Source organism: Papio anubis, chromosome 12, assembly GCF_008728515.1.
Source record: "Papio anubis isolate 15944 chromosome 12, Panubis1.0, whole genome shotgun sequence".
NCBI lineage: Eukaryota > Metazoa > Chordata > Mammalia > Primates > Cercopithecidae > Papio > Papio anubis.
The window spans coordinates 77,654,077-77,680,816 of record NC_044987.1 but is presented as its reverse complement, the minus strand read 5'-3'; the positions used below and the strand labels follow the sequence as shown (position 1 = coordinate 77,680,816).

Sequence of the window (26,740 nt, the reverse complement as noted above, 5' to 3'; positions counted from 1 at the left end):
GTTTTTGGTTTAAGCAAACTGCAATGCTTTTTACTGAGAGAGAGAATACCCATGGAGATAGGTTTATGAGGATGGGAATCAAAGGTTCCATTTTACATGTGAAGTTGAGATGCCTTTGAAATAACTGAGTGGAGATGTCAAGTAGGCAGTTAGAGCTCTGCAGTCAAAGACAGACTATAGTTACCCGGGATTCATCATTATGTAACAATAATTTTTTTATTTTTATTTTTACTCCCTCCCCTGTTCCCCATATCTAGTAAAGCAATGGAATAGAGAGAATGCATTCAGGAGGCTGGAAATCATAGCCTATGACAGTTACTACTATCAGAAGATTGATAAAGGAAGAAGGAACACCAAAGGAAAAACTGCATCAACCAACATTTGTAGTAAAAGGATTGGTTATATAAATGTTGATATACCCATACCATTGGAATACTATGCAGGAATCTAAAAATACAGATAACAACAGTAACGCCTATTACCTACTACTTACTACGCACTAGGCTCTTTTAACTCATAGAAATCCTGTAAGGCAAGTACTATTAGCCTAACGGGGGAAAAAAAAAACCCAAAAAACTGGGCTTGGGCCGGGCATGGTGGCTCACACCTGTAATCCCTGCACTTTGGGAGGCCGAGGCAGGCGGACCACTTGAGGTCAGGAGTTCGAGATCAGCCTGGCCAACATGATGAAACCCTGCCTGTACTAGAAATACAAAAATTAGCCTGGCATGGTGGCATGTGCCTGTGATCCCAGCTACTTGGGAGCCTGAGGCAGGAGAATCGCTTGAACCCTGGAGGTGGAGGTTGCAGTGAGTCGAGCTCATGCCACTGCACTCCAGCCTGAGCAACAGAGTGAGATCCCATCTCAAAAAACAAAACAAAACAAAATAAAAAAACCAAACTGGGCCTGGAAATGTTAGAAAATATCAGAATCTAAGTCAGCTAGTTTGGTTTTAAAGTCTATGTTTTAAACTATGGGATAATTTATATAGATATTGATACTAAACAAAAGATAGTTATAAATGTACATGTACAATATGCCATCATGTTTATTTTAAAGCCAAAAAAAGCACTAAAAAAATCTTTTCCTTCATAGTAAGTTGTAAGTCTAAGTGCCGCTAAGCTTTATTTTCTCAGGATAATTAAAGAGGGCCATGTTTGTATAGATTCTTCTGGAATTATGAAAGGGTAATGTCCTGATAAACTCACTGTATGATGAAAATATAAATTGAAAATACATTGGCCGGATGCGGTGGCTCATGACGCTCAATCCCAGCACCCAGCACTTTGGGAGGCCAAGGTGGGCAGATCACCTGAGGTAAGGAGTTTGAGACCAGCCTGGCCAACATGGCAAAACCTCATCTCTAGTAAAAATACAAAAATTAGCTGGGTGTGGTGGCACGTGCCTGTAATTCCAGCTACTCAGGAGACTGAGGCAGGAGAATGGCTTTAACTTGGGAGGCGGAGGTTGCAGCGAGCCGAGATTGCACCACTGCACTCCAGTCTGGGCAACAGAGTGACTCTGTCTCAAAAAAAAAAGAAGAGCAAGAAAATGAAAACTCAGAGTAAAGGGAATAACTGAGGAAGACAGGTTCTGGCCTAGAAGACAGAGGTAGTGATAAAATTATCCTTGATCACAACAGGAACCACCTCTTTCTCTGCAAGTGGATAAATCTGTAGGTCTGGGGTCATGATGCTGAGGTAGGTAGGTCATATATGATGGCCTACTTGCTGAAACACTGGGGTTGGCGTGGTGTAAGCGTCATGAGATTGCTTAACGTTTGGCAGATAGTAAGCAATCAACAAATGTTTGTTATCTTCCTTATTTATTAATTTATCCACATTTCTTTAGATTAAATGTTAGCTAGAGCATAAAGCTGGACTCATCACATTAAGCCTTTATTATTACTAGAGAACTGCGGATAAGGGAGCTAGAAATTTATTTTTAAAAAGTTTTAGCAACTCACACAGGAATTTCATTTCTTCCAGGCAATTTTAATGGCAAACAACGCTATTTCAGAGCTCTTCCGATAAATCACTTCAAATAACAGTATTTTGCTTATTTGACATTCTCACAAGTGGAACAGGTCTACACTTAAGACAATGTTGAAAACTAGAAGAAAACTCTTTTCTCTCAAAACTTCTTTTATTGCTTCTTACCTCATCTAATGGTTTATCTTCCAAAGCTGTTAAATCTAGTAGTGGGTTTTTCACTCCTAATGAAACCATTGTTTTTAGGCCTAGAAAATCAACAAAATAAAAAGTTCAGCATGTCTTATCTGTCTCAGAAAATTAACACCTATAATGTCTAGAGGGTGACAAGTTAAATACCAGGGTCTATCAGAGATAAACAGTTACCTTTTTCATCTATTTTGGCACATTCTGCAAAGAGATCCTTTGACCCTGTATTCAGCCGATCCCTGTGAAAATAATGGGACTGGAAAAAACGTGTCCAGAATTCCTTCTCTGTCATGTTGTGGGGAACATTTTCTGCATATTTCATTTTTACTGTGGGGGAAAAAAAAACCCACAAGAAAATATATACTGAATTTCCATTTTTAAAACCTCTCAAATTAGATACGGAAATACAAACCATCAGCAAAATCTAGACCATAAAGCTCTCAATTCTACATACTATATATTATAATCTCATTATAAACATGAAATGTAACTTGAGAGATTAGGCAAGGCATGACCTCTATAAATCTTACAAATTACTAACAAAACCTTATTTGCACCAACAGAGTAAGGTTTTGAAGTTTTAGTAGAAATACCAAGAATCTCAGGAGTCAGAGCTGAGTTGGCTTGTTTGCTCATTTATATATGTGCTCTCTCAATCCAAGGCACCATGTTAGCTGGTGGGGAAAGAAAGAGCTCAGTAGCCACTGGACTGTCAGCTCAGCACTCCAGGGGCTTACACTCTAGGTAAGCATAGAGTTCAACAGCATTGTTTCCTGAGCTCTGAGTTTAAATTTCTAGGTCTGCCACTTTCTGTGTGACCCTGAGCAAATTACTTAATCTTTCTGTACCTTGGTTTCCTCATCTGTAAAGTAAGGGTCATAACAGTACTTCCACTTCATAGGTGTACATGATGATTAAATCAGTTACTATAGAAAAATAACTTAAATAGTGTCTGGCACATAATAAACACTACACAATTATGTTATTACCAGAAAGATACAAAAGAGCCAGGCACTATGGCTCAAGCCTATAATCTCGGCACTTTGGGAGGCTGAGGCGGGCAGATCACTTGAGGTCAGGAATTCAAGACCAGTCTGGCCAACAGGGTGAAACCCCACCTCTACAAAAAATACAAAAATTAGCTTGGCATGGTGGCACATGCCTGTAGTCCCAGCTACTTGGGAGGTGGAGGCAGTAGAATCACTTGAGCCTGGGAGGCAGAGGTTGCAGTGAGCCAAGATGTCACCCACTCCAGCCTGGGTGACAGAGCAAGACTGTCTCAAAAAAAAAAAAAAAAAAAAAAAAAATAAGAAGAGGGTCTTGTTTTGTTGCCCAGGCTAGTCTTGAACTCCTTGCTTCAAGGGATCCTCTTGCCTCAGCCTCCTGAAGTGTTGGGATTACAGGTGTGAGCCACTGAGCCTGGCCAGGATTTCATAAAGGTGGCAAGGAGGTGATGCTTGAGCTGAGTCCTGAGAGAGATATTCCTAAGGACTAAAGGGGTGAGAGTGGTGAAGAGGGAAGAGAGAACAGAATACAGCTTAAGAGAGTACTGCTTAGTCAGAAGAATGACAGACGCACTGGCTCTCACCCTTGTCTGCACATAATAAATCACTGAGGCTGGGGTCAAGGAATCTATACTTTTAAGATGGCATCTGCATGGGAAGTAATTTGTGCGTTAGGAAGGTCACTCTGGATACGGTACGAAGGATGATCTTAGTAGTATAGACAGACTCATTTATTGATGTCTCTGCAGAATGCCATCTCATCAGGTATGTTGTAGGCTAAATAAAGTTTAAGAACCACTGATGAAAAGTCATATCAGTGAACTGATGACAACACATTATTTACTGAGCCCCTAGTATCTACTGTATGTCAGGCACTGGGTAAAGTACTTTACGTAATTTATTGCACTTGATCAGGAATGTGAAGCTTTTTATTTTTCATTGATATACTACAGAATACATCCATATATTTTAACCATCTGAAAGAACTGATTCTTCTTACCTGCTGGATAGGTCCTAAATATGGACTCAATGATATCAGAAGTTAAATTATATCTTAGACCGTTACAGCCATCGGTCTGGGGCCGGACATCAGCCTAAAACAAAGTCCATACACACATACACATTAGAACATCAGGGAAAGATCGCTAAGGTCCCAGTGGACACTGGACAAAGGTAGAAAAAAAAATTTCTAAACTAACTACATAGACAGAGAAAGTCCCTCACCTTCACTTTTTGCACAGAGGCAGGACTCAAAGAAGCCTGACTTGTTTCTCACGGTCTTAAGTGACCTATAAAATCTGCTTCTTTGGAAGTCTAATATGGTCAAATAGGCATGTTTAAGTATGAAAGTAGAGAGGTGGTGGAGCTTTAAGATAAAATTTGTATAGTCATAAAAACCACTACAAACCTTGGTTAGTAAATAATTAAATTAACATTAACTGACTGGCTTCTTTGCGAAATGCCTTATTAATTCGCTTCACTAATAAACATCCAAAAAAGATACCAAACATACAAATAGTATTCAAAATTTTGTTGAATGTGTCAATACTATTCTGGCTCCACCAGAATACCAACTGACTGAATTCCATTCTATAATTCCATAGATGAGGTATTTCCAATTTTTCTAATATAGTTTACAAATCTTACATTTTCCATAATACAGTCATGATACATTTAACTTTATAAGTAAAATATGGCAAAGATTGAAAAAGGCACCAGAAAGTCCTAAATTTGAAAATACTCAAAAAAGTATTAGTCCAAACTCTTAAAAGAGTCATTTTCAAATTCCATTTGACTACCAGTACGCTAGGGTCAAGTCCAAAGGCCAAGAAAACATAACTGGTAAAAAGAAACGTAAATTTAAAAAAAATCGTACATATTTTAAAAACAGTTTGGAAGAGGGCTGAGTGTGGTAGCTCATACTTGTAATCCCAGAGCTTTGGGAGGCTGAGAAGGGAGGAATGCTTGAGGCCTGGGATTTGAGACCAGCCTGGGAAATACAGTAAGAGCTGCCCCCAACTCTATAAAAATAAGAAAATTTAGCCAGGCAAGGTGGTGCACACCTTTAGTCCCAGCTACTTGAAAGGCTGAAGCAGGAGGATCGCTTGAGCCCAGGAGTTTGAGGATGCAGGGAACTATCACTGTGCCACTGCACTCCAGTCTGGGTGACAGAGTGAGACCATGTCTTTTAAAAATAAACAAACAAAAATAATAATAGTTCAATAATAACGAAGAATACCGTGGATACTCAATTTTCCATTAATTTCCTTTAAGGAAATGCTAAATTTAACAAAAGGAATAATGGTCTTAAGACGTATATTGGGGTTTGAATCTTTATTTTCTTCAGAAATCTAGAAGGGTCACATACCAGAAATGCAGCAGAAATGCCAACATCCTGCTTATGATTGGATGTGGAAGAACTATCTGTTGCATTCACATTTAAACGATTGGCCCAGAATTCCTCAGCACTGATCACTTGACTCACAACAAGGTCTTTATAAAGCTGAAACAAAACAGGATCTTCTTGCAGCATTCTGTAAAGCAGAATATACTGAATATAACTGAACTTCTAGAATAAAACACCATTTAGGTACATTTTAAAAAGATTTTGGCAACACAAAACATTGAAACACACTACTTTTATTTTGTGATGTTTGAGCAGCAGAGGTCATTCAGTTCACTTTTCAGTAATTAAGAGCAAAATACCCCACATTTTTGGAGGAACAAATGACGTGGTAATAAATGGAGGCAGGTATAAAGGAAAGATTAAACCCTTTGAGGGCATGGGTTTGATCTTATTCATCTCTGTATCCCAGTGATTCAAAGATCACCACGTCTGTAGTGTACTGTCGTCCGCTGGTATCTGAAAATGCTCAAGTCCCTTAGATAAAATGGTATATTTACATACAAGCTGCACATATCCTCCCATATACTTAAATCTCTAGATTATTTATAATATCAAATACAATGTAAATAGTTGCTATACCGTATTTTTATTTGTATTATGTTTAATTATTGTATTTTTTTTCCCCCAAGTACTTCTGATCCCAAGTCGGTTGAATCTGTGAACGGAGAAGTCCTGGATATGGAAGGCTGAATGTATTCTCTTTCACATACAAAAGTAAATGGGCAGGAGAGGAGGTATGCTTGAAATTTTCTAGGAGTGAAGTTTTTTTTCTCTTTTTTGAGACGGAGTCTTGCTCTGCCACCCAGGCTAGAGTGCATTGGCATGATCTCAGCTCACTGCAGCCTTTGCCTCCCAGGTTCATGCAATTCTCCTGCCTCAGCCTCCCGAGTTGCTGGATTCCAGGCACGCGCCATCACACCCGGCTAAGTTTTGCGTGTGTGTGTGTGTATAAATTTTTTTTTTGTAGAGGCAGAGTTTCACCATGTTGGCCGGGTTGGTCTTGAACTTCTGACTTCAAGTGAGTCACCCACCTCAGCCTCGAAAAGTACTGGGAATACAGGCATGAGCCACTATGCCTCGCCTTCAGCAATGGATTTTTCATGGTGCTAAGCATGCACAGATATAAGCACTGATGGCCTGAAAGATACTGGTGATGGAATAATTCATAAGGAAATTGTGGCCAGGTGTGGTGGTTCACACCTGTAATCCCAGCACTTTGGGAGGCTGAGGTGGGCAGATCCCTTGAGGTCAGGAGTTTGAGACCAGCCTGGCCAACATGGTGAAACCCTGTCTGTACTAAAAATATAAAAATTAGCCGGGAGTGGTGGCGTGTGCCTGTGATACCAGCTACGTGGGAGGCCGAGGCAGGAGAATTGCTTGAACCCAGGAGGCGGAGGTTGCAGTGAGCTGAGATCACGCCACTGCACTCCAGCCTGGGTGACAAAGCAAGACTCTGTCTCAAAAAAAAAAAAAAAAGAAAAAAGAAATTCTCATTATTTTACATACTGTCTCACTTTTTCAGTGTGAATTCTTTTAGGTTTCTTGTTCATAAGCATACTTCCAAGGCCTTGGCATCTTCTCTGTAACAGAGAACTGGGAAAATAAATTAAAGAACTTCAGCACCTTCCAATCTCCGCTCTGTTCCTAAGCAGATCTTAGGTGTGATGCAGCTAATTCAACTTCTGGGTTTCCATTCTCACTTGCCTGAAGTCAAACAAGCAGTAAGATTTTAAAGCTGAAAACTAAACACCAAGGTAAAGACACTAGAGCCCATATTTTCCTACATTACAGTATCATAGCAGAAGCAAGGATAGATGGCCGGGCGTGGTGGCTCACACCTGAGGTCAGGAGTTTGAGACCAGCCTGACCAATGCGGTGAAACCCCATCTCTACTAAAATTACAAAAATTAGCCTGGTGTGGTGGCACACACCTGTAGTCCTAGCTACTTGGGAGGATGAGACAGGCTAATTGCTTGAACCCAGGAGGTGGAGGTTGCAGTGAGCCAAGATCGTGCCACTGCACTCCAGCCCGGGTGACAGAGTGTGACTCCGTCTCCAAAAGAAAAAAAAACCAAAACCAAAACCAAAACAACAAAAAAAGTGGGTATACCTAACAAGCTATTACCCTACTAGGAGACTAGAGAGAACCCAGTATCTATCTCTTTCGAAAGGCTATTCTTTTCCTCCCACCTGTTCTTTTCTTCCAGTTCTTTATTTGCTTTCCTCTTGAATTTGGGCAGCAGCTGCTGAAGAAGGTCCTTTACTGCATCTCGCTCTTTCACTGCTGTGCTTTCATTGGAAAAATGGAAGTTAGTTGTGTCCCCTGCATGTAGGACCAGCTGAAGCTGAATTTTAGCTTTTCCTTCTGGACTAATTTTCTGGCCTAAAAAGAAGCATGAGGGCAGTTAGATGATGACACTCACACTGTGGGAATAACCATACAATAAGTTACTTTCCAAGAAGATTCAGGATTCCTTTGGGCTTTAACTGCCCTATTCCAATAGTGATGCTTTTGCAGAACGCACAATTCTTAAATGATCCCATGTAACCAGAGCATGCTCAACAAATTCACTAACACTCTGCTTCCTTCTTCGGTACTCTTTTCATGCAGCACTTCTCACCCACTGCTACTACTTCCAGATATTAATGGGCTTTCGTTTCCATTCAACTAGGGCAGACCTCTTTAAAGCTTTCTGAATGTATTTTAAACAAACTGCCCCAAATCAACATTATCATTAATAAAAATGACTTATCATGATCCAAAAGACTGCAAAATGCGGCCCATGGTTTATTCATTTTGCAAGGGAAATATGTAATTTTATATTCAAGATATCTGGTGTCACCACTTTAATAAAGTAATCAAACTTAGCCTCACTAAAAGTGAGATAACCTGACACTATATGCTTTCTGAGGTGATGGAACAGGAAGTGAGTATCACTATGTATGTTATTATTCTTGCACAAAATGTTTAAGCTGAATATATTCAAGCCTTTAGGTCTGATTTTTAGTTTATAAAAAAATACAGGTATACGGGAATAAATTAAAACCTTGAGGAGACAATCAGAAATATTCAGAATGTTTGATATTTGACTAGGCTACACCCTGAAAGGGAATAAAGAAATGACAACTACAGGAACCTACATTGGATACCTTTTTTTTTTTTAAACCCAAAAACCACAACTATAAATATCATTGAGACAACCAATGAAAATGTAACAATGGGTATTTTTTATTAAAACGTTTTCAGTGTGATAATGGTATTACAAGCAATAAAAGTGCACACACAAATAATAAAGCAAATATGGCAAAACAATAAATGTAGTATCTAGGTAGGGCATATTACACAGGTTTTCACAGTACCATTCTTTAAAATTTTTTGTAACTTTGTCAGCTATGGTAAGAACTACTGCTGATTTTCACCTTAGTGAAAATCAATTTCAATTGCTTCTTTCAGATGTGGGCATTCCTTCAAATATTCAACTTGAAACTGTTCTGGTGCAAATTTAGTTTTGGGTATGCACTGCTTTCACCAATAACTGAGAAGAACTGTAGAGAAATTGGAGATGGGCATACTGTTTATTGTACACTGCAGTTATCACAATGTGCGTGTGTATTACAAAGCTATGGGGCTAGCTTCCCGTTTGAGAGAGATGCTAGTACTCCTAATTTATAAGTCTACTGTTATAGAAATGTTAGTAGCTATTAGCTACTAACAGAAATTTGTAGGGCATTCTCACAGAAATACATATACACATATATATATATATATATATATATTTTTTTTTTTTTTTTTTTTTTGAGAATGAGTCTCACTACAACACCCAGGCTGGAGTGAGTGCAGTGGTGCGATCTTGGCTTACTGCAAGCCCCGCCTCTCGGGTTCATGCCATTCTCCTGCCTCAGCCTCCCGAGCAGCTGGAACTACAGGCACCTGCCACCATGCTCAGATAATTTTTTTGTATTTTTAGTAGAGATGGGGTTTCACCGTGTAAGCCAGGATGGTCTTGATCTCCTGACCTCGTGATCCGCCTGCCTCGGTCTCCCAAAGTGCTGGGATTACAGGCATGAACTACCATACCGGCCAGAAATAAAGTTTTAAAAGGAGGTACTATTACCAGGATAGTGGACAAAAGACCATAAGGCTTAGGCAGTACTGAGCTACGATGAATTTTAAATAGCATTCTTTTTTGAAAATTAAGATTCTAAATTATTTCAGTGGAGAAAGACAGGGATCTTGGTTATTTCCTGCAGCAAAGCAGAGGTAAGTCTTTGGGGCAAGGCAGCGGTTTGTATACAAAGCAATTTATAAATTGAGCACTTGCAAGTTGAGGGTTGTCCGTTTTGGAGGGTATCACATTGCTTGAAATTATCACAGAATTTTATTTAGGAGAAGAATCTTATATCCAGGGAAATAAATGAATTCAATTAATGATTATTGTCAAGGAGTTGTTGCCTTAAGTTTCTCCTAATCAAGATCTTTTATTTTTTTTTTGAGATGGAGTCCTGCTCTGTTGCCCAGACTACAGTGCAATGGCATGATCTTGGCTCATGGCAACCTCTGCCTCCCAGGTTCAAGTGACTCTCCTGCCTCAGCCTCTGGAGTAGCTGGGATTACAGGCGCATCCACCACTCTCGGTTAATTTTTGTATTTTTAGTAGAAATGGGGTTTCACCATGTTGGCCAGGCTGGTCTCAAACTCCTGACCTCAGATGATACACTCACTTTGGTCTCTCAAAGTGCTGGGATTACAGGTGTGAGCCACTGTGCCTAGCCCATGCCTGAAATTTATAAAAAGAAATTCTTCCATCTACATTCACTATAAGGTTGGGTCTTCTCAACAGAAGATGGCCACATAAACAAAGATCAGATAACTTGCCTAACTGGTACAATTTTAGCAAAGGAAAATCTGGCATCATCTATCAGCATTTTAAATGCATAAACCTGGCCAAGCATGGTGGTGCATGCCTGTAATATAATCCCAGAACTTTGGGAGCATGAGGCAGGAGTGTTGCTTGAGGCCAGGAGTTTGAGACTGGCCTGGGCAACACAGCAAGACTCTGTCCCTACCAACAATAACACACAAAAAAATCATATCAACTATTAAACAGGAAATTCTTTGCAGAAATGTATCCTATACACACAAGCTTGAAATGATATTACTGTAAACACTGCAATAAAAAAATTCTGGAAACTTCCTAAGTGTCCAACCACAGAGGGCTGGTTAAATACATGATGGTATATTCATTTAGTGGAGTATCATGCAACTCTTAGTGTGTGGAGATCTTAGTGTGAGGTAGATTTACATATTATACATAAACCTGTACCTGTTCTATTATTAAGTGAAAAGGCCAGATTGTAAAATACCCCATTTTGTAATTATTTCTACATGGTTGATTTTTGGATATAAAATAAAACACAAAGATTATTTATATAACCTTTTTATAAAATTACTAGCAACTATGACATACAAATACATCAGAACTTAGTATAGCTGACTTACATTTAATGTCCGCATACATATGGCTGATTGTAAATCTATCTTTGCCTTCAGGTGCCCAAGCAATTCTTTCTGCCATGAGGTATAGAGCTCCATCCTGCTTCTTTTGACGCACTTTCTTTACAATCAGCAAAACTTCTTCAGATGAGGTTGCCATGGTGGCTAGAAGGTGCTAAGAGAGAAAAAAATGATGAAGAAAAAAACTATCCCACACATCAATTAGGGTTGAATTTGTTGACTTCTAGAGTCCCTTTCAAATATAAAATCTAAATTGTAGGAAATTAACAGGAAAGAAGAAAGTCTCTTTTCTCATTCAAAGTGGAAGATAACGTTCCTCTACAATTACATTTTATTTTGCTCATACCACAGGTGTAAATTTATACAACACTTCTATGCTAATGAGTATTATCAATTTATTTTCCTCAGTTACATTCTTAAATTATACATACACAATTTGCAAATGTGTAGTATTTTATACAGTCTATATTTACAATTGTAAAACTTTAGAATTACACAGTCGTATTTATTATTTAGTTCAAATTTGTTTCAATTGAAACTAAGGTCTGCAAGATTTGTGGGGTCTTCCCAGAACCACTCCCAGAGCTAAAACCATACCAAAGTTTGCTGATTTCTGGTCTGTTTCTTCTGTATAAATAAAACTGAGAGAACTAAGTATTTAACACTTCACATGCTAATTTCCTATCTTTTAACATTCAAATGTCTTCAACTGCTCTCCAAGTCTTGGCCATGATTCATTGGTATAATGCCTAACTAGTAACCTAGGAAAGAGTCTGGTCCCTCCAACTCTTATCCCCCGCCTCTGGGAATCTTAAATGCCCAATCCAAATCCTCCAGGCTTGAGTGTGGCTGTCTGGACTCGAACTGACGGTGATGTCTGCCATGGGCCGGGATGGGGAAAGTTGTGGCACCAATGCCACATATATGCCATTTCTGGTGAAGTTATGACTTTAGTAACCAGAGGAATGGCTAAAATATAATTTAACAATTACGTTTGCCCTGGGCAAATAAGTGAAGCTTTACTGAAGTATTTTTCCGAGGATTAAAACAAATGAAAACAGGCCAAGTGAGGTGGCTTACACCTGTAACCCCCGTGACTTGGGAGGCCGAGGAAGGAGATATTACTTAAGCCCAAGAGTTTGAGACCAGCCTTGTCAACAAAGTGAGACCCTGTCTGTACAAAAAATAGGTCTAACTACATGAGAGGCCAAGGTGGGAGAACTGCTTGAGCCCAGGAGTTTGAGGTGGCAGTGAGCTATAATCACCACACTGTACTCCAACCTGGGTGACAAAGTGAGACCCTGTCTCTAAACAAATAAAATGGGAACAATGAAATACTGGATCTGCCATTAGTTCTTCAAAATAATTGAGAACTTCTATTTGAACATAATGGGAAAATAAGTATGAGGAAGGGGAGTATGGCAGGGATTAAAAACAACAGAAATCAGAAATTCCTATTATAAAATTACAAAAAAAAAAAACCCCATCACTTTTTTTTATTTTTATTTTTTGAGATGGAGTTTCATTTTTGTTGCCCAGGCTGGAGTGCAATGGCGTGATCTCAGCTCACCACAACCTTGCCTCATGGGTTCAAGCAATTCTCCTGCCTCAGACTCCTGAGTAGCTGGGATTACAGGCATGCGCCACCACACTCAGCTATTTTTGTATTTTTAGTAGAGACAGGGTTTCTCCATGTTGGTCAGGCTGGTCTCAAACTCTCGACCTCAGCTGACCTGCCCACCTCGGCCTCCCAAAGTGCTGGGATTACAGGTGTGAGCCACTGCGCCCAGAAAACCATCCACCTCTTAAGATTAATATGGCTGGGCACGGTGGCTCCTGTCTATAATCCCAGCACTTTGGGAGGCTGAGGCAGGTGGATCACTTGAACTCAGGAGTTCGAGACCAGTCTGGGCAACATGGTGAAATCTGTTCCCACAAAAAATACAAAAATTAGCCAGGCACAAGGATGTGCTCCTGCAGTCCCAGCTACTTGGAAGGATGATGCAGGAGAATCTCTTGAGCCCAGGAGGCAGAGGTTGCAGTGAGGTGAGACCACACCATCGTACTCCAGCCTAGGGATGAAAGTGAAACCCTGTCTCAAAACAAAACAAAACAAATCACTGGATTAAAAAAATTATTCTTATTCACTCAAACAATGAGTTAGAAATAAAAAATACAAGGGAAAAATGTGAAACCCTGCTTTCTCTGAAGTTGATTATCTCAATTATGAGTAGTCAGATACCCCTTTTATAAGTCTTCACAGACTATTCTATCCCGAAAATAGAAAGGAAATAGGTCAGTGTGAACACATTTATTCAACAAATTTGTACTGAGCCAAGGAGCCTGGGGGCTATCCAAAGATGAATGTCTGTTGATTTCTGCCTTCAAAGATCTTCCAGTGCAGCGAGCAAGTGTGTATATGTGTACTATTTGTTAGTGGATATAAATTAGAATGTATGTGGAGTCCTGATTAGGGAAAAGGAGTCAGGCTGGTGGGAGCAGGGAAAAGCAAAAAGAAAAAGCAGATAAGCTACAAGTCAGCCTTTCTTCATGGTCCAGGACACATAGCCCTCCCGTGCAAATAATTCACAATCTTCCTGTGCCCCACTCATCAACCAGACCCTCAGCTGATAGAAAAATGCAAGTTAGCTCACTGCAGCCTTCGTGTTATCAGTACTTCACGTAACCTTCTTCAGCAAAAGCACCATCCTATAAAATCCCCAGGAAGCTTTTGTCTCCTTGCAGTCAGTTCTCCGCTTGCTAATCTGCACGTTGCTTTCTTGCAACATATTTTCCTACTTTCTCTAATAAACCTGCCTTTCTTTACCTACAATTGTCCTGGCAAATTCTTTTTACTACTGGTGCCACCAGCCTCAGACAGTTGCTACCTACGACATGAAGTCCCAAAAGGGACACAAAAATATTCCAAGTTAGGACTCGGAGGCAGTTTCTTCACTCAGAAAGCCATGAGAAATGTTTGCCACAGAATTTTTTAAAAGCCATTTTAAAAAACTGAGATACAATTAACAAACCAACAAATGCATAGGTCTTAGGCATTCTGTTTGATGCGTTTTGACAACAGTACATACCCATTTACAATTACCCAAAATGAGACACAGAACATTTCAGTCACCCTTGAACATTCCCTCATGTTTCCTTCAAGTCAATCTCTTTTCCCCAATCTCCAGCAACTATTCTGACTTCTATCACCACAGATTAGTTTTTATCTGTTCTAGGATTTCATATGAAAGGAATCATACAGTATGTACTCCTTTTGTCTCTAGTTTTTTTGCTTAACATGTTTTTTGAAATCCACCACATTGTTGCATATGTATCAGTTCATTCTTTTTAATATATAGTTTGGTTATATATTGGGTCTTGAAGAGAGAACTTCTACAGAGAAAGTAAAGGGAAACAGGTGTCAGAGACAAAGGGAATAGTTTGGGGCAATGGATTGAAACTCTCTAGGAATGAGTAGTCTGCTTAGGATACAGCATAAGGTTCATGATGATCAGTAGGATATGAGGTTGGATGGTTAAGATAGAAGCATACAGTGGAGAAGGCCACCCTATGTGGCAAACAATAGAAAACTTCTGAAGACTTCTGAATAGGGCAGTGATTTGCATTTTAGAAATTAATCTGTGGGCAGCAAGAGAGACTGGAGAGGAAGGGACAAGAAGGACCACTGAAGCAGCAGAATGAACAGACATTGCTGAAGTGCTGAAAGAAGCATCACGGTTGCTTGCCCATACCCCATTTCCGAGCCTTACTGACATGAGCACAGTGGTACCATTTTCAGAAATTAATGAGAAGGAAGAGCAGATTTGAAAGTGAAGATAAGGAATTCAGTTCTGGACATGATGAGTGTGAGGTACTGCTGAGTCATGCAGGTGGAGACAGTCTGCATTATGTGGGCATTTGCAAACGCTAGAATAAAGCCCGATTAGATGACTGCTTTTAATTAAAAAGGAATTTTAAAAATTCCATAATGTCACAACCCTAACATCAATTTTCCTCATTTTCAGTTGTGCTTACCTTATCTGTACCTACCTCACAAATGTAATCATAAAATACATTCAAGTTCATTATTTTGTGATTTTTACTCATCACTGAGAATTTCTCCATGTTTTCTTTCAATCCTGTTTTGATATCCACATATCAAATATGATAAAGGATCACAATTCTTAATAAATGATACCATCTTTTAACTGACTTATTTGATGTCTTAAGACTTTGAGTTTTCCCTTCTAGAAGTTTAAAAAACTGTTTTAAGACTGTTTAATGACATGAAAAAATACACAAAGAGAAAAAAAAAGCAGGTAGTTTGATTTCATATTCTCTTCTTTTTTTTTTTTTTTCCAAGATGGGAGTCTTGCTCTGTCGCCCAGGCTGGAGTGCAGCAGCACAATCTCGGCTCGCTGCAACCTCTGCCTCCTGGGTTCAAGCGATTGTCCTGCCTCAGCCTCCAGAATAGCTGGGACTACAGGCATAAGCCACCACGCCCGGCTAATTTCTTGTATTTTTAGTAGAGATGGGGTTTCACCATGTTCCAAGCCAGGCTGGTCTCGAACTCCTGGGCGCAGTGATCCGCCCGCCTCAGCCTCCCAAAGTGCTGGGATTACAGGTGTGAGCCACCGCGCCTCGCATGATTCCATATTTTTTTTTTTGAGACAGAGTCTCATTCTGTCACCCAGGCTGGAGTGCAGGGGCATGATCTTGGCTCACTGCAATCTCTTCCTCCCAGTTCCCAGCAATTCTCCCTGCCTCAGCCTCCCAAGTAGGTGGGATTACAGGTGCCCGCCACCACATCCAGCTAATTTTTGTATTTTTTAGTCGAGACAGGGTTTCGCCATGTTGGCCAGGCTGGTCTTGAACTCCTGATCTCAGGTGATCCGCCTGCCTCGGCCTCCCAAAGTGCTGGGATTACAGGCATGAGCCACCGTGCCTGGCCCCATATTCTTTTTTTTTTTGAGACGGAGTCTCACTCTGTCACCCAGGCTGGAGTGCAGTGGCCCGATCTTAGCTCACTGCAACCTCCACCTCCCGGGTTCAAGTGATTCTTCTACCTCAGGCTCCTCAGTAACTGGGGGTTACAGGCGCATGCGACCATGGCCAGCTAATTTTTGTATTTTTAGTAGAGATGGGGTTTCACCATGTTATCAGGCTGGTCTCGAACTCCTGACCTCGTGATCCCCTGCCTCAGTCTCCCAAAGTGCTGGGATTACACGCGTGAGCCTCCATGCCCAGCCTGCCCCATATTCTTAAATTTAAAAAAATCTAAAATTTAGGCTGGGCAGGGTGGCTCATGTCTGTAATCCCATCACTTTGGGAAGCCGAGGTGTACAGACTGCCTGAGACCAGAAGTTTGAGACCAGCCCGTGCAACATAGCAAAATCCTGTTTCTACAAAAACTATAAAAATTAGCTGGGCCTGGTGGCACACATCTGTAGTCCCAGCAACTTGGGAGGCTGAAATGGGAGGATTACCTGAGCCTGGGGAGATGGAGCTGTGATGACGCCACTGCACTCCAGTCTGGGTGACAGTGAGACACTGTCTCAAAATAATATTCTTCATCATCTAGAATTTACCGAATGCTTAATAATGTGTCAGGTGCTAGACTAAGTTTCTTATAGGCATTATCTCAGTCAGTCCCCAGTTAATAATCCCATGAGGTAGGTTCTATTATTAGTTACATTTTGTACATAAGGAACCTGGGTCTGAGAAATCAAGATGCTTTCTTAAAGCATCAGGGAAGCAGCAGAAGTGGGTTTGAATCTGGGTCAGTCTGTCCTTGAAATTCCACTATGTCACTCTGAAAATATATGCGACTGAAGGGACAGACACCAAATTTAATAGTGATTATCTATGGGTGATAAAAATACAGATGATTTAAATGTTCTCTTTTCTGATCTATAAAAAATATGTACTTTATACTAAAGCAGTTATTTAAAAAAAAATGTCTTCCCAAGAGTTTCTTCTTTATCAAACCAAATGTTTATAAGGTAACCCAGGAAAGTGTTAGGGGTGCTAGTGTGAGAATCTGAAAACAGTGTTTTCATTTTCAATAGTTTATTATTTTCAATTTCTGTAATGCAGGTGTATCACTTGTACTTTTAAACTAATTTATGAAAGGAAATTTTATAACGTATGAAATCATTAGTTGAAATATTTTAACATTAATTTTCTAGTATTCTTTATAATAAACATGTAACTATGCAATTCTTCTGCCTCAGCTGGCCAACTAGCTGGAATTATAAGCACCAGCCACCATGCCCAGCTAATTTTTGTATTTTTTTTTAGTAGAGATTGGGTTTTGAGGCAGGTGGATCACTTGAAGTTGGGAGTTAGAGAACATATTTTAAAAAGCCCACTCTGTAGAATATGAAACGGGACTGCAAACCATGCAAATTAGGAAACATATGTTTTCAGAAAAATGAATTAAAATCTAAGAAAGATGAGAGGGGAGGATTTGAGGGGGAAGTTGGCAGATACTTTTAAGTATGTTGATACCTCATTATCCTACTTAAGCAGGATAATTTTAAGTATGTCAGTAGTTGGAAGAAAAGCAATGAGCAAGGACAGCTGATAGAGCAAGTCTCCAATTAACTGGGTTTACAGGCACAAATAAAGTTTTAGCATTGGAAAATAAAACAAAAACCTTTCTGAGTTGAGAAGGTAAAAAATGCATGAAGACAGAGAAACTGCAAAGTGGAGAATATATTAGAACTGACTATATCAACTGGGAAAAACATAACTTTATTTTTTTTTTTTTTGAGAAGGAGTCTTGCTCTGTCACCCAGGCTGGAATACAGTGGCATCATTTCAGCTTACTCTAACCTCCACCCTCCAGGTTCAAGTGATTCCCTTGCCTCAGCCTCCCAAATAGGTGGGATTACAGGCACGTGCCACCATGCCTCACTAATTTTTCTATTTTTAGTAGAGATGGGGTTTTGCCATTTTGGCCAGGCTGGTCTCAAACTCCTGACCTCAGGTGCTCTGCCCGCCTCAGCCTCCCAAAGTGCTGGGATTACAGGCGTGAGCCACTGCACCCAGCCATATCCTCTTATATATAACATATAAAACCATTTATATCAAAATTCATTTATGGGGAACTTTAAGAAATAAAACTGAGATAAATTACTGAACATTGGGCATAACTGATCAACTGTCTCACAGCTAATTTGCTTGGTAAATTTTCCTCGTCATCTGTAGCACCTCTAAATTGTTCAAAGACCAATTTCAGGAGGTTTAATAGAATCACTGAAGCTATCTTACAATGCCTTCTGTGATTTCCAGGTTTTTCTTGAGTGTATTCCTTGAGTGGCAAACACTTCCTCCCAGGAGAACGCTATAAGAGTCATAGAAATTCATGAAAATTATTGGTGTAGGCTACATTTAAACAGATCAGGTCAAAGAAGATCTGGCTTTACTAAAAGACTGCTTACTTTATGAAACAGTCTGTTATGACTTCTTTATTTAAATATCTTCTTTACTTAGCAAGATCTCTAGTAAAGGCATTAATTTATTTGCAGTTAAAAATGTATTTGTCTGAATCTAAATTCATATACCTTGCTCTGAGCCTTTGTACATTCTCTTCCTTTCCCATCAACTGGCTAACTTTCACTCATTTTTTTTTTCAGTCTATGTTAAGCTAAAGTTACCAGGCTAAAGTCTCCTATTATTTTCTTCATGGCACTTACTACAAAATAATTTTTAATGTAATTCTTTTAACGTATACATCCCCTGACAGATTTCAAGCTTCATAAGGGAGGGCAGAGGCCACATATATTGGGTTCTCTGTAACACAGCACTCAGTAATACAGTGTTTGGCCTATAGGAAGAGTCCAAGAAATATCAATGACATCATTTAAGATCTTGCTGCTAAAAGAATACAATCTTTTGGTAAGACATAAGACGAAACCTCTGCATATACATCCTTGCCTAAACTCCAAGAACCACTATAGTTCTCAATTCACAGATCAATGTATCATTTCTCATAGAGATTCTAATAACTGGATCTTGCACTTAAAAGGGAACAGTGATAGGGAAGAATTTGAACTGGCTGAACACAAACCTTTACATTACTGCACTTCTGCATTTCCATTACCTACACCCCCTTTTCCAATCTGCAAGAGATAAATGGAGGAGAGGAGATAGGGAGCAACAAGTGAAAGAGAAATCATCCTCTGAAAGGAGGATTACTAGAGAGCACTGTTACATCTGCCAGCATACAAAAATGGAGATTTGGAATGCCGCTTGCCATCAAGCAATCCAAAAGTATTTTAACAATTCAGCATTAAAGGGAATAACTTTGTAAGTATGCAAAGAGTGACCAAAATGTACTGTTTTAAGGATAATTTCACAGACAAGGAAGATATTAAGAAGAATAACTGATGTGGCAATTTTAGGACTGAGCACTTGCACATTTTACAGCAGTGCAGGGAAGAGGCAGGAGAAGGAAAATGCGACAGAGATGCATGACAAAGGAAAATATGCTCATATCTACTAATACTGCATGGTGACAAAAGCATATTACCAAAATTGAGAGAAGAGTAATCAGTTGGTAATCAAAGTGGTGAAAAGAGGAACTACTACGTCAATGGCTGATACTGCCACCCTGAAAGCAGGAAAGAGAAAGGAAGGGCGCAAAGACATCTCTATCAGCAGTATCCATAAGGCAGAGATAAATGGTAGCCAAAACGCTAGGAAAGCTCAAGGGATGCCAGAAAATACTCTGATGGTAGGGAATAAAATAGCATAGAGAAGCACGTTATCAGAGGGCAGGACACACGGTACCAGCAAGAAGTTACAAGCCTTGAGAGCAGTACACACAGGAAGCATTCACAATCGAGGACTGGTGCTGGTCCCTGGTAGCCGGCTTCACTACTTTTAACTGATTCTTCTCGCACACTGCACCAATTCTCCTAGTATTTTTCAAAAGACCTCTCTGAATTTGCTTTTTTTCCCCACATTTGTACCGCAATGTGCATTTAATATTACTTAGGAGAGACTCAAACTTACCAATCTGCTGCACTGCTACAAGTCGGCTGAGTGTCCTGGTCAACATAGTGAAATCCCGTCTCTACTAAAAATACAAAAATTAGCCAGGCGTGGTGGCATGCGCCTCGGTCCCAGCCACTCAGGAGGCAGAGGCAGGAGAAGCCCTTGAACCCGGGAGGTGGAGGCTGCAGTAAGCCGAGATCGCGCCATTGCACTCCAGCCTGGGCAACAAGGGCAAAACTCCGTCTCAGAAAAAAAAAAAAAAAAAAGTCGACTGAGTGAGGATAGCAGACCATCTCTTTTTTCTCCTATCTGAATGAGGGGCTTAAGCCTACTAACAGGTACAAAGTTCTCTCCAGAGTCTAGTCCTTCTGTGAGCCAAAGGTCTGCTACTAGAGGTTACCTTCCCTGCGGTTGTGACCTCTCCATCTCAACTGCTCTGGTCTTTTCTTTTTTTTGACAGGGAGTCTCCCTCTGTTGCCCAGGCTGGAGTGCAGTGACTCACTCGGCTCACTGCAAGCTCCGCCTCCCGGGTTCACGCCATTCTCCCGCCTCAGCCTCCGGAGTAGCTGGGACTACAGGGACCCGCCACCACGCCCGGCTAGATTGTTTTGTATTTTTAGTAGAGACGGGGTTTCACCGTGTTAGCCAGGATGGTCTCGATCTCCTGACCTCATGATCCGCCCGCCTTGGCCTCCCAAAGTGCTGGGATTACAGGCGTGAGCCACCGCGCCCGGCTGGTTTTGTCTTCTAAAAAATCTTAAGTTTGGCAACTTTGGCTTAATTACCTAAGTCCAGTTCAGTGGTTTTCAAACTGTGTTCCAAGGAGATGCCTCTAGGATATAGGCGAAGTGGAGTGGTGGGGCCTGGCTCTCTTAAACTTAGTTCCACCAGAGCATGCTGCTTTTTATATATTGGGTTCCAGGTAAAAATTCACGGGGAGAAATTGTTTCACTCCTTTAAAACGTTTGAAAATCACAAGTCTGGATATTGGTTTGTATGGAGTCAATACTCACTGCAAAGCATATTTCATTCAAACCACTGTTGGTTTTTTTTGTTTGTTTTTAAGACCTGGTCTTCGAATGGACGAAAGGTGTATTTTTTATACCTCCTTTCCCCGTCCCCATTTTACTGACGCTAAAAGGAGAGTTTAGGAGTCATTTGGGGCCAGGCACTGTGGCTCATGCCTATAATTCTAGCGCTTTGGGAGGTCTAGGCAGGAGAATCGCTTGAGCCCGGGAATTCGAGGTTACAGTGAGCTATTATCACGGCACTGCATTCCAGCCAGGACGACAGAGCAAGACCGTGTCTCTTTAAAAAAAAAAAAAAAAAGTCACCTCCTTATTCAATTTGGCCTTTGAGAACACTGGGGGATATACAAAACAATTATGTATATATCCAGGTACTCACGGTCTATTTTTCATCATTTCACCACAACCAAATGACCAAAACTAGGAATGTGTGGACTGGCCCATGTGTTAAGAAGGTTTTTAAGAGAGGTAAGATTGACAGGTGGAAGCAAAAGGTGTGCAGACACCAAGGTGAGAGCTTTTCTCTTACAGAATCCCAGACTCAACAGCACATTTCCTGACGGGAAGGGCTTCTCTGTCTGGGAGAGGCCTCCACTTCATTCTCATAAGCCAAATCTGATCCTGGCTTTGGGTAAACCTGCTCTCAGTGGAAGAGCAGGCTTCCTTTAGACAAGTAGATTAGGGGTCGCCTCTTCCTCGCCTCGGGGTAAGGGCAAACAAGACGGTAGGCTTGGGCGTTGGGAGGACGCCGACAGCGACGCTGGGAAAAGGGGTAGAATCCACGCCGTCCTGTGGCCCCCAGGCCTGTCAGATCCTCACCCGCCCGCCCGCCCGCATTCTTCGGTCTAAACTTACCAGGTGGAAGCCACAACTCCAGACAGGAAGTAACTAACTGGGTTGGATCTGGTCGAGTTCCGCTGCACTTCTTAGAGCCGCTGCTGGGAAGAAGCTGAAACCCAGTGGCTGCAGGAGTTGCCACCGCCTCTGTTACTGGGGGGTCTCGGCTCCATCGCTGGCTGCGAGGAGTCCGAGGGCACGTGACCGGAAGTAGCAAGGCGGGCCCTAGGCACGTGACTCAAGAGCGCGGCCGCCATGACACCTTCCGCTAGTTCCCTCCCTCCCCCACGGTTTCCCGCCTGTTTCGTTTCCTCTCTCCGGTTTCGAGCGGCGAAGGGTCCTGGGATCCTGGCCGGCCCAACCATTTGGCCTAGAGCTCCTCTGGTTCCAGTCGGCGCCGTGTCTTCAGCCCGCAACGGCCCTCCGGCTTCAGGCCGTAGAGAGCGTAATCGCGACCGCGACCTGAGGGGGAGGGACTACGCGCAAGCAGGGGGCGTGACTCGTCACGTGATGAGGAAGTGCCGTTAGTAGCGTTGTCTCGGGTCCGCGGCTCTCCTGGATGACGTCAGCAAGGAAGGGGAGGAACGGGAGGTGAGACTGAAGTGCATGTTCTGCTGTTAGTGGGCGGTGAATTCCCTGGCGCTAAGTCGGAAGCCAAGATCCGATCCACTGAGAGCTGCGAGGTACTGGCCTGGATGTGGTGGAGCTGGGTTGGGACCTCCGGGCTGCTGGTCTGTGAGCCTGGCTTTGAAAATTGGTTACTGGGTCTCCTCTCAAGAGATCTCAAGATATTAAAGTTACTGCTGTTAAAAAGGTAGTAGTTCCACTAGGCAAGGAACTTTTTGTGGGCAGGGATTGTATTTTGTTCATCCTTGTGTCTCTAGCGGTGTGTTCAGGTCCTGGAACATAGAAGGCACTCGAATGTTGAATGAATGAATGTATGAATGAGTCAGTCGCCATTTGTCTGTCTGAGGCAGAGAGTTGTTTTCTGATCATTTCTTCTTAGAAAGATCCCCTTGTGAAAATGAGACAGTCGGCAACTTCTCCTTCTCATTTCTTCAATTTTTGCTCTCGTATTTCTTTCTCCTCTTTTCTTCCACGCACCTACTGGGGCAAAAGAGAACATATTTGCATTTGATGTGTGAGCAACAAACACTGAACTATTTTACGATAATGGGAAGATGATGAGATTTGGATTCAGGAGACGTGTATTCTAATCTCAGATATACCATTGATGAGCTCTGTGGTCCTTGGGCAAGCCAGTCTTCCAAAAGTTGTTTCATTTACTTTGGTTAAGCATTTGTCGTCAACTTGTATGTTCTTAGTTTTTGGTAGAGTCACTTCACAGAAGTAACATTTAAACTCAGCTTTGCAGAAAGATAGGGTTTTGGTAAATGGGGGAAGATTCCATAAACATCATGTTTTAAACCATGGAGGCACAGCAAGTTTATAGAATGAAAGAGAAAAAAAAGAGTTGAGTCCAATGTAGTTGGAGAATAGGAGAGAGGTTAAGATGGGAAATGAAGAAATAGAGCTATTGAAGGCTTGTACAGTATTAAGTACATACTTTTAAAACTTTATTGTGGAAAATTTCAAACGTAGACAAAAGTAGGATAATAAAATGAACCCTCATGTACACTTAACGCAACTTGGGCAATTATCAGCATTCTGCTGTTCCTGTTTATACTGTTTGTACATTTCTAGGTACTTTTTGTATCCATTGTTGCATTTGATTAATAGCAGCTTTCAATTTGAGCTCAGTTCTACTATATGTAGCTACTGGCTAAGAAGATTTTGTTTATGTAAACAATTTCTTTGGGTTTTAGTTGACCACTTGCTCTGTTGAATCAACGGTGTAACACGGCCACTTAAACACAACTAATACTATTTTAGGTTGTAATATAGAAACTTAGTGTCTAGATCCAGGAAGTTAGTGTTTCTACTCTATTCTGGGCTCATCCAACTGCTTAAGGAGTATTATGCTCAGCACTAGGCACCTCATTTTTAGACAAACTAAAGTACGTCTGTAGAAGGTTGACTGGAACAGAGGGTTGGAAAATGTCATGTCAGGAGTGATGGAGGAACTGGGAATGTTAAATTTTTAGAAGACCTGATAAGACTTTTGAAATACAGAAGGATTGTTTTGGAAAGAGACAGCTCATTCCCTTCAACTATAGAAGCTACATACAAATAGGAATAATAGTAGAGCTATAAGTGATCAGGCTTCAGCACAGTATTAAAAAGAACCTTTTAACAGTGAGCCCTGTGGAGGACTGGAGTTGGCAGCTTCATGAGAGTGAGTGTTTTCTTTCCGTTGCTGAAAGTGTTCGGGGACCTAGGGCAAAACTAATTTCTGAATTAGGTGGACATGTTCACTGAATTACCTATGAACCTGTCTCCATGTTGAGAATTCTAGGAAATAGGGCTCATGTGGGATCTTGAAAGCTGGATACATTTGGGTAAGAAGATCTGGAGGGGAAGCAGTCATTTCAGGGAGAGTAAACATAAATGCGTAAAGTTAGAGTTGGTTTAACACTGTCATCCAGCAGCTTCTCTGAGAATTGGCATTGCTTATGCTGTTTTTATTGTCGGTTCTCATTTCTGTTAAATTCTTTTTTTCTTTTCAGTAGAACTTACTAGGTGTGTTCCCCTCCCCACCCCACCCCCACCCCCATTATATTATAACTTGCAGGACATTCTCTTTTCACCGAGATTAAGGCAAAATGACCTATCTACTTTGGAGTTTCTTTCAAGATCACACGTAGAGGAGACACTATGATATTATCATTCCTTTCCATCTCTTGGAACCTGTACTGTGGTTTTATCTTTTTCTTGTATTTTCAGCCCCTTTCGTTTTAGAGTCTACTTTTAGCTACTACCTACAAATCTGTTGAAGAGTCTCCCCAATAATAAAGTCCAGAGAGGTTTTCTCCTTTTCCACCGGACTTCTTGAGTAATTGAAATGTTTTATCCTCATTTTCATACCACCCACCCCTTTTCTCAAATCTTTGTTTTCTAGCGTCTAACCACCCACAGCACTTTACAGAAATTATGCGACCTCCCAACACCAAATTCTTCAGTTCCTTTCTGTTGCCTGCCAAGTTAAGTGCAGGCTCTTTGGTTTGAAATTCAAAGTGTTTTGTAACTTGGGCCCAAATTATGATTCCAGCTTTGTCTTTCGTTATTCCATTGCTTGTATCCTATGTTTCAGTCAAAGACTAAATTTGTATGCTTCTAGTATATTCTGCATTTTTTTCTTCTCTATATATTTGCACGTTGCTGCCCTACCTGCTACCCTTTCCCTTTTCCTTGAGATAAAAGCATAGTCAGCATCAATACTACTTTCCTTAGAGAGTTTTCTTCGGTTCGCTGTAATTCAGTGTGATCCCTCTGTCCTGTAAAGTTCTAACAAAGCAGTTTGCTTATGTTTCCCTCATAAGATATGTGTGTGTGTGTGTGTGTGTGTGTGTGTGGTATTTGTCTTTTTCTCTCTATTATAAACTGACTTCTGGAATTATTTTACTCGTCTTTTTTTACCACTGTGCCTGATACTTTACTAGGTACTGAATGAAATGAATGAGTGAAAAGAATGAGGGAAGACTTTCTTAGATCAATAATTCTCAAATATTTTGAGTACAGGCATGTGAAAACTTTTTTTTTTTTTCCTGAACATCATTCTCCTTGCAGAGGTCAAGCTGTATTAGGAACAGTGTTACTAGCAGAAAATCAGATTGTGTTATATGTGTGCAATAAAAAACATAGTCTTCGTTTTGCCACTAGAAAGTATGTTCTTTGAGGGTTAGAACTTTATCATATCTAGGACCTAGAATAATGGCTGGCACTTAGGTGGGTGCTCAGTACAAATCTGTTGAATAAATGAATGATTGAATATATATGTTTCTGGAAAAAAAGTCAAAAACATAAAGCATGAACAAAAAACGAGAATATATAAACAGTTTATGAATTTTTCTGTTGTATTAATTTGCTTTCTAAATTTGGCAGGTAACAAGTGATTGAGAAAAGTTGTAATTTATGAGGAGAATTTTCTTTTCTTTTTTTCTTGAGATTGCTGCAATGGGACATAAAAGTGCATTTGAGAGTAGGTGAACACAAAAACTCTTGTGTTACTTTACAAAGTCCTCCCTGGTTATTTGGCATTTGTTACCTTGCATTCTTATCCCTGTTCTGTCCTATCTAGTCTCTTTTGTTGCAGCTCTTTATTTTTCTTTGTGCTCTATTTCCCTGTACCTTCTCACTTAGATCTGTTCATTCATTCACCTCACTTACTAAGCACCTGCTAGGTTGGAGAGAGAAGTCTAGTGGCCTATTCCTATTAAGCACTGTTAAATTGTTAGCTGATAACTGTAGGGTTTGCTGATAACACTTAATAAGTTGAGACCTTTATGGAAGATTGCATTTTAATGAAAGACTCCTAAAGACAGAAGATTTACTACTCATGGAAATACAGCAGCAGGGTTACTGTTTTGCCTCAGAGGAGATAGGCCAATTTTCCTAAATCCTACTCTGCCTATTCTGCTTACTCACACTGTTAGATAATAGAGGGGGATAGGATTATGGAGGGCCTTGAGAATCTGTACCTGCTACTCTGGGAGTTTTAGAGTCAGGGAATGACACAATGTAAACACACCGTGGCATACAATGTTACCTGTATGTGTTTTCTTTCTAAGTACCTGTATAGTGGGGACTTTCTCATGTTTCATTATGTTCCCCACATATTTGTTAAATGCATGTTAAATGAATGGAG

At 40.7% G+C, this 26,740-nt stretch overlaps 2 protein-coding genes across 18 annotated transcripts in view; one reads left to right on the top strand and one right to left on the bottom strand.

Annotated features, from left to right (window-relative positions):
- Positions 1–22,180, bottom strand: part of GTF2H1 (general transcription factor IIH subunit 1) — a 51,503-nt gene extending 29,323 nt beyond the window's left edge. The window contains exons 1-9 of one of the 7 annotated variants that reach the window (XM_021925972.2): positions 21,994–22,108; positions 20,129–20,192; positions 11,093–11,261; positions 7,783–7,975; positions 7,099–7,185; positions 5,554–5,719; positions 4,186–4,279; positions 2,359–2,508; positions 2,161–2,240 (exon numbers count right to left, since the gene is read on the bottom strand). In XM_021925972.2, coding sequence (XP_021781664.2) covers positions 2,161–2,240; positions 2,359–2,508; positions 4,186–4,279; positions 5,554–5,719; positions 7,099–7,185; positions 7,783–7,975; positions 11,093–11,246 — 924 coding nt within the window. In that variant the 5' untranslated portion in view covers positions 11,247–11,261; positions 20,129–20,192; positions 21,994–22,108. Of the gene's footprint in view, positions 1–2,160; positions 2,241–2,358; positions 2,509–4,185; positions 4,280–5,553; positions 5,720–7,098; positions 7,186–7,215; positions 7,297–7,782; positions 7,976–11,092; positions 11,262–20,128; positions 20,193–21,993 lie in introns of those variants that run through there. The other 6 variants (XM_021925973.2, XM_021925971.2, XM_021925974.2 and 3 more) reach the window with 6 other exon arrangements.
- Positions 22,181–22,451: 271 nt separating this feature from the next.
- HPS5 (HPS5 biogenesis of lysosomal organelles complex 2 subunit 2) overlaps positions 22,452–26,740 on the top strand; it is a 49,911-nt gene continuing 45,622 nt past the window's right edge. For 5 of the 11 annotated variants that reach the window (XM_021925964.2, XM_021925966.2, XM_009186458.3 and 2 more), the window contains exon 1: positions 22,459–22,658. The gene's annotated coding sequence lies outside the window, so the exon portion shown is untranslated. Of the gene's footprint in view, positions 22,790–26,740 lie in introns of all 11 variants that reach the window. The other 6 variants (XM_021925967.2, XM_021925965.2, XM_021925962.2 and 3 more) reach the window with 3 other exon arrangements.